The sequence below is a fragment of the Artibeus jamaicensis genome, unplaced genomic scaffold (assembly GCF_021234435.1).
Source record: "Artibeus jamaicensis isolate MK-2021 breed Jamaican fruit bat unplaced genomic scaffold, CSHL_Jam_final contig_2002, whole genome shotgun sequence".
In the NCBI taxonomy this organism is placed as follows: domain Eukaryota; kingdom Metazoa; phylum Chordata; class Mammalia; order Chiroptera; family Phyllostomidae; genus Artibeus; species Artibeus jamaicensis.
This window is the reverse complement of record NW_026521408.1, coordinates 774,017-790,013: the sequence shown is the minus strand read 5'-3', so window position 1 is coordinate 790,013 and position 15,997 is coordinate 774,017. Positions and strand designations below refer to the sequence as shown.

General features: G+C 37.8%; 1 protein-coding gene across 1 annotated transcript in view; it reads right to left on the bottom strand.

Moving 5' to 3' along the window:
- RNF17 (ring finger protein 17) overlaps positions 1-15,997 on the bottom strand; it is a 163,111-nt gene that overhangs the window by 110,317 nt on the left and 36,797 nt on the right. Inside the window, exons 7-9 of the mRNA XM_053657917.1 lie at positions 7,201-7,372; positions 4,059-4,135; positions 3,458-3,532 (exon numbers count right to left, since the gene is read on the bottom strand). Coding sequence (XP_053513892.1) covers positions 3,458-3,532; positions 4,059-4,135; positions 7,201-7,372 — 324 coding nt within the window. The remainder of the gene's footprint in view (positions 1-3,457; positions 3,533-4,058; positions 4,136-7,200; positions 7,373-15,997) is intronic.

Below are 15,997 nucleotides of genomic sequence, written 5' to 3'. Positions count from 1 at the left end.
AAATATAGCCCAGCCCCTAACTCGGAAAGTCCAGTTGGGAGCGAGTCGGCACACAGGACCCGTGCCCGTGGATAGGTTTTCCCATGGGGAATCAGGTTTGCATTGTACCTAGGTTGCTATGAGACTTGCTTTAGCTAAAACTCCCTCACCCTGAATTGAGGCAGAAATGTTTACTGTGTGTCTTTAAAGTAACTTCCTAAAGTCTGTGCTAAACCACTCAAGGATGGAGTGTAACCAGTTCAACCACTTTTCCCCTTGATTTGCAACATTCTTTTCTCTGAAGTAATTAGCAGCATTCTTTCCTTTGTTATCTATAAAAGGTAATCACCTACAGTGAACCTGTACATAGTAAATGAGGACCATCCTCCATGTAATGTGCCCAGAAAAGCAATAAAAGCTTGTCCAGGAAGGGTTGGGGTCTCTCTCTCACTTAGAGAGCAGCCATGCCATCCCTTTTTCTCCAAAGGACTTCTGTAGTTCATGTGAATTTGTTCATGACAGCCACAACACATGGACCCCTGGGGCCTGGGCCCGCATCACATAAGGAAGCAAAAATCATTCAATCAAAACAACAAGACAAAAAAAGGATTAAAAAAATGAGGACAGTGTAAGTTGCCTCTGGGAGAAATTCAAGAGGTCCAACATTTGCATCCTATGGGTGCCAGAAGGAGAAGAAAAAAAAAAGCAAGAAATTGTAAACTTATTTGAATAATTAAAGAAAACTTCACTAATTTGGTGAAGGAAATACACATGCAAGTCTAAGAAGCCAGAGAGTCCCAAACAAGATGGATTCAAGGAAACCTATTCCAAGACACATCATAATTAAAATGCTAAAGGTTAAAGATCAAGATTTAATCTTAAAAACAGGAAGAGAAAAGCAGTGCAGTTTCTTTTCTCTTAAAATCAGAGAAAAGAAACTTTGCAGGCTAGAAGGGATTGCTAAGAAATATTCAAAGTCATGGAAAGCAGGTACCTACTGACAAGACTGCTCTACCCAGCAAAACTATCATTCATAATTGAAGGGCAGATAAAGGGCTTCCCGGACAAGGAAAGAACTAAAGGATTTCAACATCACCAAACCATTATTATATGAAATGTTAAAGGGACTTATTTAAGAAAAGAAAGATAATCAAAACTATGAACAATAAAATGGCAAAAGTACATATCCATCAACACCTGAATTAACAACAAACTAAGCAAACAAGAACAGAGTCAGAATCATGGATACGGAGAGTGTTTTGATGGTTGCTAGATGGGAAGGGGGTTGTGGGGGTATTAGCAAAGAGGTAAGGGGATTAAGTAGTGCAAACAGGTAGTTATAGAATAGTCACAGGGATGTAAACTACAGTTTAGGAAACGGAGTAGCCAAAGAACTTATTTATACACACAACCCGCAGACATGAAAAATGGTGTGGGGATTGTCTAAGGTTGTGGGGGGTGCTGGGTGGAGGGTGAAAAAGGGGGAAAATCAGGACAACTATAATAGCATAATCAATAAAATACAATTTTTAAAAAGTAATTCTATCAAAGAAATGAGATTGGGTCTCAAAAGCTTGTATGTTAGTTAACCCATGATGGGTTTAGCTTTGTCACAGATTAGCATTTAAGAAGCATTTTAGAAATAAGAACCAACACAGCCAGATGGATTCAGTAATAACACATCTGTTTCTTCCAACAGCCATTGTGCACTTCACCCATGTAAAATTAGTCCATGTGGAATAAAGTTCCAAGCACCTTCTGAGGATGCAAATATGGGCACAACATTGCAATCCCAACACTTCTTTTTATAACAAAATTTTTAAAGATTTTATTTATTCATTTTTAGAAAGAGAGGAAAGGAAGGAGAAAGAAAGGGAGAGAAATATCAGGGTGGGGTTGCCTCTCATGCTGCCCCCGACTCCTGACCACCACCGCCACCAGGGACCTGGCCTGTAACCCAGGAATGGGTCCTAACTGGGAATCGAACCAGCAACCTTTCGGTTATCAGGCCAGCGCACAATCCAACTGTGCCATACCAGCCTGGATAGCTTTTGATTAAAAATATTTTATAGTAACCATATTCAAGTTAGGAAAATATCTAAGAGAATGTACTAATTTAAAAAATGATAATGATCCATGGAAGCACAAAAGAAAAGCCACAGAGACAAACACAGGGCAGGGCTCCATGTTGGGGGAAGATGACTAGAGGCAAGTCCTCTGGGAAGGTCTTCCCTGTGGTGGCAGGGCGTGCACCACACTTGCCGTATCACTCTCCAGTGTTATTACCTACATTTGGTTTCTCTTCATTTACTGAGACTATTAATATTATCTCCAGCCCCAGCCTCCTGCTCTTCCAAATAATCTTGTAAATTACCAGAGTGAACTTTTAAGAATGTAAACTAATTATTTTACTTTCATGTTGAGAATCTTTTAGTGGTTGTCTACAGCTGTGCTATAGTTCCAGCAGAATTTTCTGTTGTCGTGAAAAAATATGCTGCACCATATAATATAGGAGCCACTAACCACAAGTGGCTACTGAGACTTGAAATGTGGCAGTGTAACTGAGGAATTGAATTTCTCAGCTTAAGTTTAAGCCATTAATCTTACACATTTAAATGGCCACATGTGGTTACTGGCTGCCACATTGACAGCACAAGTCTAGAAACTGAAGTTCAAATACCTGTTTTTGGAATTTAGTCTCCATGTACCCTCTGCCAAATGCAGTTCCCTGAATGTAGTATGTTATGTCAATGCACTCACGTCTTTCTAAGATGCCTATACCCCTCTGTCCTTTCCAACTGCTACTCACTTTTCATGGATGAGGGACAATAAAATCTCTTTTCAGATTTCTTGTTACTCTCAGAAGATGTGACCATTCCTTTGCATCTCCGCTAAATTCTGCACATATTACCATCATAGCAATTTTGTACTTTATTGTTTTACATGTATCATACTTTACTTATGTTGTAACTTCTCAGACTTATATCTCATGGTCTAGGGTGTTAATGCCTAGCACAAAATCAGTGTTCAGTGCTGGCTGAGTGAATAAAATCTCTAGAAATAACTTTGACACATATATCATTGAATATCCCGCCTAGGTGTTTTTATTCTTATATGTTTTACGTAGAATATAACTAATTGAAAAAAATTTGCCCTTTATTTTTCAATTTCTGAATCATATACAGTAACCACAGGGGTTAAACACAAGGCCCATGGGCTGAAGCCAGCCCTCCACCTTGTTTATCTGGCCTGGCACCTTGTTTCTACCCAGTAGCAGCACTGAGCTCCTTGCCCCTAGTTAAGCAGTAGTTACAGTTACACAGTCCTAAAATTACATCTGGCCCTTTGAAGGCAACCATGGGGCTGATGTGTCCCCCAGTGAAAATGAGTTTGACACCCCTGCACTGTACTAAACATCAAATTTCCTGTCTCTTAAGCCCTGTCACTATAGTATGTTGTCATTCTTATAAATACTTACTTTGTTGAGTCCTCAAAGTCAATCTTTATCATATTGTTGAGCAGAGAGATGATCTCACTGCAACTCATATTCAACCTACAATAAACACTGACATATAAGTAAATGTTCTAAAACAAGTTTATTACTTTCTCGAAATAAAAACCAGTTGCTGACATTTATTCTAAGTGGAATAAGCCAGTCAGAGGAAGACAAATACCATATGATATCACTCATACATGGAATCTACTGAAGAAACTGAACTAATAAGCAAAATAGAGACAGACTCATAGAGAGCAGGATGACAGTTCTTGTGGGGAGGTTAAGGGGTGGAGTTATAGAGGAAAAAGGACTCATGGACATGGACGACACTATGATGATTAAGTGGGGAGGGAAGTATAAGGGGGCTAAATGGTAATAAAAAACACAATAAAAATTTTTTAAAAACTCTAAAAGACAGAACATTTAAATAACTTTCATGCTTATCATGTATTATACTTATTTAAATTTGATGGCTAACTTGGGAAACATTTGTGACCTAAATTTTCAATTTATAATTGCTTGCCACTTTAATAAATTAGGCTCTAATATGTTTTAATACATGTTTTCCTAAATTACAACTTACCTGAGAGAGTTCCTTAGTTTTAGAGTGCTAACTTGTGACAACTCACTCTCAAATGTTAACTTCAAAGTCCGGATAATCTAGAATCAAAAGAGAGGTGTCAAATATAAATTTTCTTCTAATGTTGTTGAAACAAAGTAAGATTTTAGAAGGAAAACTATATCCTTTAGGTTTTTTGCTAATTAAAGTACTCGAGGTTTGATTTTAGGCATGTGAAAGGTGAAAGAAGGAATGTAACTAAGTGTTTATGACTTTTTCTTCCCTAAAAAGAATTTAAATCTTTTAGAGATACGTATTAACAAATAATAGCAAAAGGCACTTGTTAATAAATGAGATATAGCTACATTACCAGAGGAAATTCTGATCAAACTCATTTTATATCTGCATTGCTGTCCTCAAAGGTTTCTCTCTCTCCTTTTTTGCCCCATCTTCCTAATGAAGCTAACTAGAGTAAAAACCTTACCATTTTTCAAAACTTCCTAATGCCTCATGTGTGATCCACTGGAAATGACTGTTACTGTTTTTAGAACTACAGTTGGAAGGAGGCCTGGCCAAGTAAGACAGTGACAAACTCTTATCCTTTCATTTCAAGTTAGAGACTTTGGAGGCAGATAAAGAAATGGCTTCTATTTGGACTCAGTTCAGTCCAAACATGTGATTATCTATGGAAAATGAGGCCCTAAGAATTCAAAGAGAAAAGTATGATCTATTCCCCAAGAATGCAATGTAGAAATTAGCATTGGATGGATGGTTAACTCTATTCCTGCCAAAAGATCTCTTAAGAAACATGTTTCTGTATTTTTGCCCAACTCTGCCCACCCCCCCGGCATATAATTAAATGATTGGACATAGATGAAGCACCTCTTTTCTTCACCTACACATTAGGGAAGCAGGAGGGTACAAAAAAAACCTGAGTGGAATTTTTAAGTCACAAGTTGACAGTTATACCTACATTGTATGTAAAAAAGAAAAACAGCGTCCCATTTAGTTTGCAACCCCTATTTGTCCTGATTATTTATTCAAATGTCCTAGAAACATTATTTTCAACTCAATGTCATTCTACTTGTTCTCATATCATGTTTATAAAAACCTTACTAAACCATTTACTTAAGTGATAAATATAAAAGGATAAACAAATTTCTTAATGTTTGTCTTCAAACTGAAACTAATAATTCTAATTTGATGCCAATGCAAGAAAATCTGAAACATATATTCTTGTTAATACTCGAATATAATATTTAAAACATGTAAAATAAGATACCTCAGAAATAATCACATCAAGACATGGCAATCTTGAAAAAGAACAAAGTTAGAGGTATCATGATACCTGATATTTCAAACTATACTACAAGGCTCTGGTAATCAAAACAGCATGATAATGGCTTAAAAACTGACACACAGATCAATGGAGCATAACAGAGAACCCAAAACTCACGCCTATATGGTCAATTTGTATTTGAAAAACGAGGCAAGAAATACAATAAGGTAAAGACAATTTATTCAATAAATGGTGTTGAGAAAATTTGATATGTGAACAAAATAAATAGATCACCATACAATAAACTCAAAATGGATTAAAGACTTACATGTAAGACTTAAAACTATTTAACTCCTAGAAGAAAACCAGGCAGTAAAACCTCTGACATTTCTCTTAGCACTATTTTTCTGATATATTTCCTTGGGCAAGGGAAAGAAAAGAAAAAATAAACAAATGGGACTATATCAAACTAAAAAGGTGTTGTGTAGCACGGGATATCAACAAGACAGACAACTCAGTGAATAGGAGAACATATTCACTGATACATCTGATAAGTGGTTAGTATCTAAACTTTATAAAGAACCCATATGATCTCACCTATAAGTGGAACCTAGTCAACAAAACATGCGAACAAGCAAAATACAACTAGAGACATGGAAATAAAGAACAAACTGACAGTAACCAGAGGGGAGAGGGATAATGGGGAAAAACAGGGGAAGGGCCATCAAGGAACATGTATAAAGAACACATGGACAAAGCTAAAGGGGGTAGGTTTATGGGTGGGTGGTGGGAATGGGTGGGGCAGGGGGTGTGGTGGATGAAAATGCAGACAACTGTATTTGAACAACAATAAAAAAATTTTAAAAAGAACTCAAATAACCCAACACTAAAACAAACAAACAATCTAATTAAAAAATAGGCGAGGACCTGAATAGAGACTTCTCCAAAGAGGACATACAGATGGTGAACAGACATATGAAAAGTTGTTCAATATCACTAATCATCAGAGAAATGCAAATTAAAACCATAATGAGATATCTCACACCTGTCAGAATGGCTGCATCAATAAATCAACAAAACAACTAATGTTTGCAAGAATGTGGAGAAAAGGGAATATGTACACTATTGGAAGGAATGCAGATTGGTGCAGTCACTCTGTAAAATGGTATGGAGGATCCTCAAAAAATTAAAAATAGAACTTACCTTATGACTCAGTGATTCCATTGCTAGGTATATATATGAAGAAACCCAAAACACTAATTTGAAAGAATATATGCACCCCTACGTTCATTGCAGTGTATTTATAAGAGCCAATATATGGAAGCACCTGAGCGTCCATCAATAGACAAGTAGATAAAAAAAAAGCTGTGGTACATATATACAATAAAATATTTCTCAGCCATAAAAACGAATAAAATCTTACCATTTGCAGCAGCACAGATGACCCTAGAGGATATTATGCTAAATGAAATGCCTGACAGAGAAAGATACACAATTTCACTTATATGTGAAATCTAAAGAAAAAAATAAACAAACAAACAAAATAGAAAGAGACTCAGATACAGAGAACAGACTGATGGTTGCCAGAGAAGAGGGGAGTTGGGAGACTGAGTAAAAAAGGTAATGAGATTAAGAAGTCCAAATCTCTAGTTACAGTATGGTCAAAAGATGTTAAAGTACAACATAGGGAATACAGTCAACAATACTGTAATATGTACAATGCCACATGGGTACTGGAAATATCAGGGGACCACTTTGTAAGTATGTAAACCACTACGCTGAACATGTGAAGAAAATACAAAAATAATACTGAATGTAAACTGTATTTGAAAAATAAAATCTTTAAAAAGAGAAAAAAGAAATCACATCACAAACTATTAAAATTACCTGATTCAGGTCACAATAAGTCCTTAGAGAAGGTGCTGACTTTAACTCTCTCGCTATCTTCATAGCTGCATCCAAATCACCTTTTTTCTCTTCAATGCAGTTTTTAGCCATTATTACGCTTGATAAATAATCATCTGTATTTCTTACTACCTCTTCACACAAGTTCTTTTTCCTTCATATAAGATTCCAAAGTTATTTACACAATTTCATACACATTTATGTGAGAAAGCGAGTTACAGTAATTGGATAGCAAGAAAAGGGTAATTTCCCTAGCTTATGAACTTAACATGGTTAAATAAGGCACTCAACTGAACTGAAATGTATTACACTGGAAGGCTATGTATGGATAACTAGGAAAAACGTACATTTTGTAGAAGGTTATTTTGCAAATACATCAGTCACAGATTTACAAGGTTAAGACAGACCCTAGATGATTCCCCCTGAAATAGAAATCCTCACTATCTTGCGGTCACTTATGTGGGTACAAAGACGCATCTATACTCATTTCTCAATAGGATCTACCTGCACAGTTTGAAATTTCCATCAATAGATACATGTTACATGAATATAAAATGGTATTTTAAATTTACTTCACCATATCAGAACTTACATATCAATTAAGTATAATCTTCAAGGTAATCAGGAAGGCTATGTAGTTATTCTTTCATTTCTTGTACCTCATTACTTAAAATATTTGTAGGCCTATAGTGAAATTACCTTACTATGGCAATAAAAAAATTTGTACCCAAAATTGTACTGTTTAATTTATTCATTTAATTCATCAAACAAGTATCTTTTAATTATTTCCTCAAAACCAAATGTGGCCTCGAAAAAGGACAGTTTGCCACACTAAGAGTAACAATAATGTAATATAGACTCTAGAAGAGGCTATATATAGTATTGTATATATAATCTTCTAAAGTGATTTCTTTAGGGGAAAAAATGGTCATTTGACAACTATATGGTTCCTAAAAACTTATGCTTATGGCCCTGACTGGTGTAGCTCAGTGGATTGAGCGCGGGCCTGTGAACCAGAGTATCAAGGTTCGATTCCCAGTCAGGGCACATGCCTGGGTTGCTGGCCAGTTCCCAGCAGGGGATGCATAAGAGGCAACCATACATTGATATTTCTCTCCCTCTCTTTCTCCTTCCCTTCCTCTCTCTTGAAAAATAAATAAATAAAATATTAAAAAAAAAAACAAAACTTATGCTTATGTAGTGATGTCAGCAAAATGGCAGGCTAGGAAACTTTAAGCTCTTGTTCCCCAACAAAGATGTCAAAAATATGCAAATTGAGTAAAATCATCTTACAGGAACTCTGGAAAATAGACAAAGGTACACAGAAATGAAGCAAATGCCTAATCAATAAAAAGTCACCCTCAAAACAGTTGAAAGAGTTACGGTGTTTTTACTTGTCCTTGTCTGGCCCCTCAGTGGCATGGTACACTCTAGGTCTGAAGATAGCAGCACAATTCCCAGTTCCTTTGCTCAAACCAAAGGAAGCAAAGCAGACTTTATTTGCAATTTTCTAATTTATTTGGGGGGTGCCTGAAGAACTAGTCTGTTTTACCTAACTCAGGAGCACTGGGAACTGCTTGTGAAGGTTGCAGGAAGACTAGAGCTGTAGATACCTGCACAGGAGATTACACATGAAAAGATACAAAAGACCATCTGAGGCTCAGAGGAGAAGTTGACTCTGGTAAATTATAACATTTAAAAGCAGCTATGTATGCAAAAGAATAAAAAAGCCAAACTCAGACCCAGGCAAGAATTCTCACAAAAGACCTAAGAATTCCTAAGCCATCATCTCATGTTGATCCCAAGGCTACTTAGTGAAGGACAGCCCCAGCAAAGAGCCAGTATGCAATAATTAGGGGAGGTGGCCATGCCAAATTTTCAACAGAACACCACAAGGCATGCAAAAGAAACCAGGAAAGCAACGAAGGACACAGAAATGAAAATTATAAAAAAGTAATCAAACATAAAATCTGTCACTTAGAAGTATAATAACTGAAATGAAAAATTCACTATAGGGTCCAAGTTCAGATTTAAGCAGAAATAACACTCAGGAAATTTTAAGATAGGACAAATGTAATTATTGAGTTTGAAGAGCAGAAAGAAAAAAGAATCAAGAAAAGTAAACAGATCCTAAGGGATTTTAGGGATACTCTTCAAGAGGATCAACATATATGCTATGGGAGTTCCAAAAGAAGAGAAAGATGGGTACAAAGAGATTATTTGAAGAAATAATTGCTAAAAACTTCCAAAATCAGATAAAATGCATTAATTTAGAAATCCAAGAACTCAAATGAAATCTAAGCAGAATAAACCAAGAGATCCTACAGTGGAACACAACATAATCAAACTGCCAAAGCCAAACAGAGAATCTTGAAAGCAGCCACAGAAGTGAAATTTATCCCACACAAAGGATCCTCACTAAAATTTTCAGAAACCTTGGAAGCTAGAAGGCAGTGAGATGACATATTTAAAGTGTTAAAAGGAAAAAGCCACAAACTGAGAGTCCTATACCTGACAAAGCTATCCTTCAAAAAACTGAGGGAGAAATTAATACAGTCCCAGATAAACAAAAGCTAATGGCAGTCATTACCAATAAACCCGTTCTATGAGAAATGCTAAAGGAAGTCCTGCAGGTTAACATGAAAGGAGGCTAGACAATAACTCAAAGCTATACAAAAAGAAACACCTCTGGTAAAAGTAAATACATGAGCAAATATAAGATCTAGGATTGCTGTAATTTTAATTTATAACTCCACTTTTTATTTTCTACGGGATCTAAAGGACAAATACATAAAATGACCATTAATCTATGATAATGGGTACATGATATGTAAAGATGCAATTGTGCCAACCAAACCAAGAGGGCGTGGAGATGTAAAAGAGTGTAGTTTTTATATGCAATTCAGTTAGGCTGGTATTAATTATACACAGTCTCTCATAACTTTGAAGTGTTATATGTAATACCCATGGTAACCACAAAAAAACTAACTAAAATATGCAAAAAAAAACAATGATAAGGGAATCAGAATTTTTACCACACACAAAAAAACAAGTAAACAGAAAGCAAGGTAGTGATACATTAAATAAAACTACAAAAATGCTATAAGACAACAGTGAAATCAACAACATGGAAGAAGTTCTTCCTATCAGTAATTACTTTAAATGTAAATGATTAAGCTTCCAAATCAAAACATGGTAGTATAGATTTAAAAAAAAATGATAGTACACCCTGGCTGGTGTGGTTCAGTGGATTGAGTGCTGCACTGAGAAGCAAAGGGTTGCTGGATCAATTCCCACTCAGGGCACACGCCTGGGCTGTGGGCCAGGGCCCCAGGAGGGGGTCCATGAGAAGCAACCACACACTGGTGCTTCTCTTCCTCTCTTTCTCCCTCCCTTCCCCTCTCTCTAAAAATAAATAAATAAAATCTTTTAAGAAAGAATTTACATATGGGGTGGTAATATATAGTATACAAATAGGAAGGCAACCCTTTAAAAAACGATAGCATATATTTGGGTCTACAAGAGATTCACTTTAGATCTGAAGGTGTACATAGAAGACAGAAAAGACAGAAAAAGATATCCCATGCCAATAGTCATCAAAAGTGAGCTAGGGTGGCTATGCTGATATCAGACAAGAGACTTTAACTAAAAAACTGTTACAAGACACAGAGAAGGTGTATATATTGACAGAAGGGTAAATTCACTAGAAGATTTATAACACAAGAATGTACCAGATTTAAGAGTTCCAAAATAAGACTCTGACCAAGATGGAGGCATAGGTGGAAACACTGTGCCTCCTCGCACAACCAAAATTAAGGACAACAAAGATTGAGAAACAAAAACACAACCAGAACAAAAAATTGAACTGTACAAAAGTCCAACAACCATTTAACCAGACTGGTAAGAGTGGTGGAGTCAGCGGCTAGGGACAGGGATCTTGGCAGGAAAAGGCGGTGGCTGCCAGACCTGGTAGCACAGGCAGTATGGGGCTGACCGCATCACACAATCACACACCGATAAACTAGGCAAAAAAGGGCAGCCAGACAGACCTCGCAACCCAGGGCTCCAGGGCCAGGAAATAAAGCCTAAAAGCACAGATTGAAAACACTTGTGGGGCAGAGGCGCTGGGAGAGATTCCCAGGCTCACAGGAGAGTTTGTTGGAGAGAGCCACAGGGTCCTAGAATTTACACAATCCCACCCACCTGGGAACCAGCACCAGAAAAGCCCAATTTGCTTGTGGGAAGCGGCAGAGGGGACTGAAATCTGAGAGAGAGTAGAACAAGCACCATTGTTCCCTCTCTGACCCTGCCCCCACATACAGTGTCACAACCCAGTGACTGGGTTGCCTGCCCTGGTGAACACCTAAGGCTCTGCCCCTTATATGTAACAGGTGTAGCAAGACCAAAAAAAAAAAAAAGGCCCAAATGGAAGAACAGATTAAAGCTCCACAGCAAATACAACTAAGCAATGAACAGATGGCCAACCTATCAGAAGCACAGTTGAAAACACTGGTGATCAGGATCCTCACAGAATTAGTTGAATTCGGTTGCAAATTAGATGAAAAAAATGAAGGCTACACTAAGTGAAATGAAGGAAAATGGACGGGGAACCAATAGTGATGGGAAGAAAATGGACTCAAGTCAATGGAGTGGACAAGAAGGAAGAAAGAAACAACCAAACAGAAAAGAATGAAGAAACAAGGATTCTAAAAAAATGAGAAGACTCTTAGGAACCTTCAGGACACCTTTAAACATTCCAACATCCGAATCATAGGGATGCCAGAAGGGGAAGAGGAAGAGCAACAAGTAGAAAAGTTATTTGAACAAATAATAAAGGAGAACCTCCCCAACCTGACAAAGGAAATAGACCTCTAGGAAGTTCAGAAAGCTCAGAGAGTCCCATAGAAGGTGGACCCAAGGAGGAACACACCAAGGCACATCATAATTACATTAGCCAAGATTAAAATGAAGGAGAGAATCCTAGAAGCAGCAAGAGCTAAGGGGACAGTCACCTACTAAGGAGTTCCCATCAGAATGTCAGCTGATTTCTCAAAAGAGACCTTACAGACAAGAAGGGGCTGGAAAGAAGTACTCTAAGTCATGAAAGGCAAGGACCTACACCCAAGATTGCTCTACCCAGCAAAACTTTCACTTAGAATGAAAGGGCAGATAAAGTGCTTCTCAGATAAGGTCAAGTTCAAGGCATTCATCATCACCAAGCCCTTATTATATGAAATGTTAAAGGGACTTATCTAAGAAAAAGAAGATAAAAAAGATGAACAGCGAAAGAACAGCAAACTCACAGGTACTAACAACCTCACCTAAAACAAAAGCAAACTAAGCAGACACCTAAAACAGGAGAACCACAGAAACGGAGATCACATGGAGGGTTAGCAACAGGGGAGTGCGAGGAGGAGAAGGGGGAAGAAGGTACAGAGAATAAGTAGCACAGATGGTGGAGAGAAACTAGGGGGAGGGCAAGAGTAGTGTGGGAAACGTAGAAGCTAAAGAACTTATGACACATGGACATGAACTAAAGGGGGGTGGAATGTGGGTGGGAGGGTATGTGCAGGGTGGAGGGGAATGAAGGGGGGAATGGGACAACTGTACTGGCATAATCAGTAAAATATATTATATAAAAGACTGTTATACTTTATATTATTTCAGAACGTATTCCTTCTACTTATTAAAAGTTTGCTGTAAGATAAAAAGAAAAAAGAAAAGAGCTCCAAAACATATGAAGCAAAAACAAACAAAAGACTGAACTAAAGGGAGAAATAGAGAGCTCTATAACCATAAGAACTTCAATATCCTAGTTACAATAATAGAGAGAAAAAACATACAGAATGTCAATAAGCATATAGATTAAACAACATTATAAACCAATTGGACCTAATAGAGAACACTCCACCTGACAGAGAATACAAAATGAGAGAAATAAAAACAACCCCCTCGCCAAATATTAAGATTCTGGGATGCAGTGAAAACTGAACTAAAAGGAAAATATATACTGTAAGTATATTAAAAAAGAGATGGCAAACCAACAACCTATCTTTACACCTTAGGAACTAGAAAAAGAACAAACTAAATTCAAAGTTAGCAGAAGGAATGAATAATAAAGATTAGAGTTCAGATAAGGAAATGGCAAATAGGAAAAAAATAGGAGAAAAATCAATGAAACCAAAAGTTGTTTCTTTGGAAAGATTAACAATTTTTCAGGTACACTAAGAAAAAAAAGACAAGAATCAAATTTCTAAAACTAAAAAGAAAATGTGCACTTGATCAACCTTACAAAAATGAAAATGGTTAGAGAGAATACTATGAACAAGTGCATGCCAAGAAATTGGAAAATTAGATGAAATGAACAAACTGTTAAAAATGTACAATTTACCAAAACTGAATCAGGAAGAAACAGACAATCTGAACAGACCAATAACATATACGGTGAACTGGCAATCCCAACAAAGAAAAGCTCTGGACTAAATGGCTTCCACTGCTGAATTCTATCAAATATTTCATGAAAAATTAATACCAATCCTATCCAAATCCCCCAAATTGAAGGAGCCAACATACTTCCTACCTCATTCTACGAGGACAGCATTACTAAAGCTGACTGGAAGAAAACTACAGACCACTACTTCTTATGAACACTGATGCAAAACCCTCAACAACACTTTAGCAATGAACTCCGCAGAATGTTAAATGGGCAATGCATCACAACCAAGAGGGACTTATTCCTGGAATGCAAGGATAATTCAATAGATGAAACTCAATTAACATTATATACATTACAGAATCAGAACTCATCCATAATCCTTTCAAATAATGCAAAAAAGAATGTGACACATTTCAACACATGCTTATAATAAAAAAATTCAATAAATGACTAATTGAGGAAAACTACATCAACATAATAAAAGCAATGTAAGAAAACCCCACAGCTCCCATTATATTAAGATGATAAGGGAATAAAAACAACTTTTCTTCTAAGATGAGGAAAAAGATGATGATATGTACTTTTGCTGTTGCTTCTTAACATATTATTGTAACTTCTAGCCACATAAATCAGGCAACAAAAAGAAAGAAAAATAAAAGGCACCCAAAATGGAAAAGAGGTAAAATATCTTTTTGCAGATGACATAGGGATGTCATCTTTTTTGCAGATGACAATTTACAGGGAACCAATCTGTGTGGCAGTGGCAAATATAGCCCAGCCCGATTCGGAAAGCTGGTAGGAGCAAGGTGGCACACAGGAGCTGGACCCATAGATTGGTTTTCCCATGGGGAACCAGGCCTGCATTGTACCTAGGCTACTTTGAGGCTTGTTTTTGCTAAAACTCCCTCATCCTGAATTGAGGCAGAAATGTTTACTGCATATCTTTAAAGTAACTTCCTAAAGTCTGTGCTAATCCTCCCAAGAATGGAGTATAACCAGTTCAACCACTTTTCCCCTTCCATTTGCAACATCCCTTTCTTTGAAGTAATCAGCAACTTCCTTCCCTTTGTTATCTGTAAAAGGTAATCACCTAAAGCGAACTTGTGCACAGAAAATGAGGACCATCCTCCATGTAATGTGCCCAGAAAAGTAATAAAAACCTGTCCAAGTAAAGGGTTGGGGCCTCTCTCTCACTCGGAGAGTAGCCATGGCCATTCCTGTTTCTCCACAGGACTTCTGTGGTCCATGTGAATTTGTTTGTTGCAGCCACAACACATGGACCCTGATGGTCAGAGTCCACATCAATAACTGTATATGTAGATAACCCTAAAGATGCCATAAAAATACTAGCAGGACTAAAAAGAATTTAGAAAAGATGTGGGATAAAAATCAACACCATATCAGATGCTTTTCTCTTCACTAATAATGAACAATTTGAAAAAGAAATAAAATAATTCCTTTAAAATAGAATAAAAATATACTTAGAAATAAACTTAACCAATGAGGCATTAGACTTGTACACTTATGATAAACTATACAAAACTGTTGAAAGGAATTCAAGATAAAAATAAAAGGAAACAGATTTATTTGAATTCTGCCAAGATGGAGGCATAGGTGGAGACGCCGTGCCTTCTCACACAACCAAGTTTAGAGACAACTGAATATTAGCAACAGAAAACACAGCCAGAACACAGAAAATTGAACTTTTCGGAAGTCCGTTAACAACAAATTCTTCAGTCTGACTGGTAAGAGGGGTGAAACCAGCAGCTGGCGTAGCGGGGTAGCACAGGAAAACTTGGTCAGACGGACTCAGGCACGCGGAATCCAGGCGATGGGTCGGACCTAGTAAGTGACCCAGCGAGCGGCCGCGGGGAAACAGCGAGGGAGCAGGGCTGCGGGTTGACTGTGGTCGTGCATTGGTGCGCGGACAGACAAGCGAGGGAGTGGACGACTGGACCAGGACCCAGCGGGTCCCCGCGGCAAACGGCAGCAGAGGGCGCCGCCATTTCCCTGCTCTGACCCCACCTCCACATACAGCGTCATAACCCAGCGACTCTGAGTGGCCCAGCCCTGGTGAACCACCTAAGGCTCTGCTTATCACCCAGGGGCGCGAAACAGAAGAGGGGGCCGCCATTTCCCCACTCTGACCATGCCCCCACATACAGTGTCACAACCCAGCGACCTGGGAGTCCAAGGCTCTGCTCCTCACACTTAACAGGTGCGAACAGACCAAAAATGGCTCAAGAAGAACTCAAAGCCCCAGAGCCGATAAATCTAAGTGATGGAGAAATAGCAAAACTCTCAAATGCACAGTTTAAAACACTGATGATCAGGATGCTCACA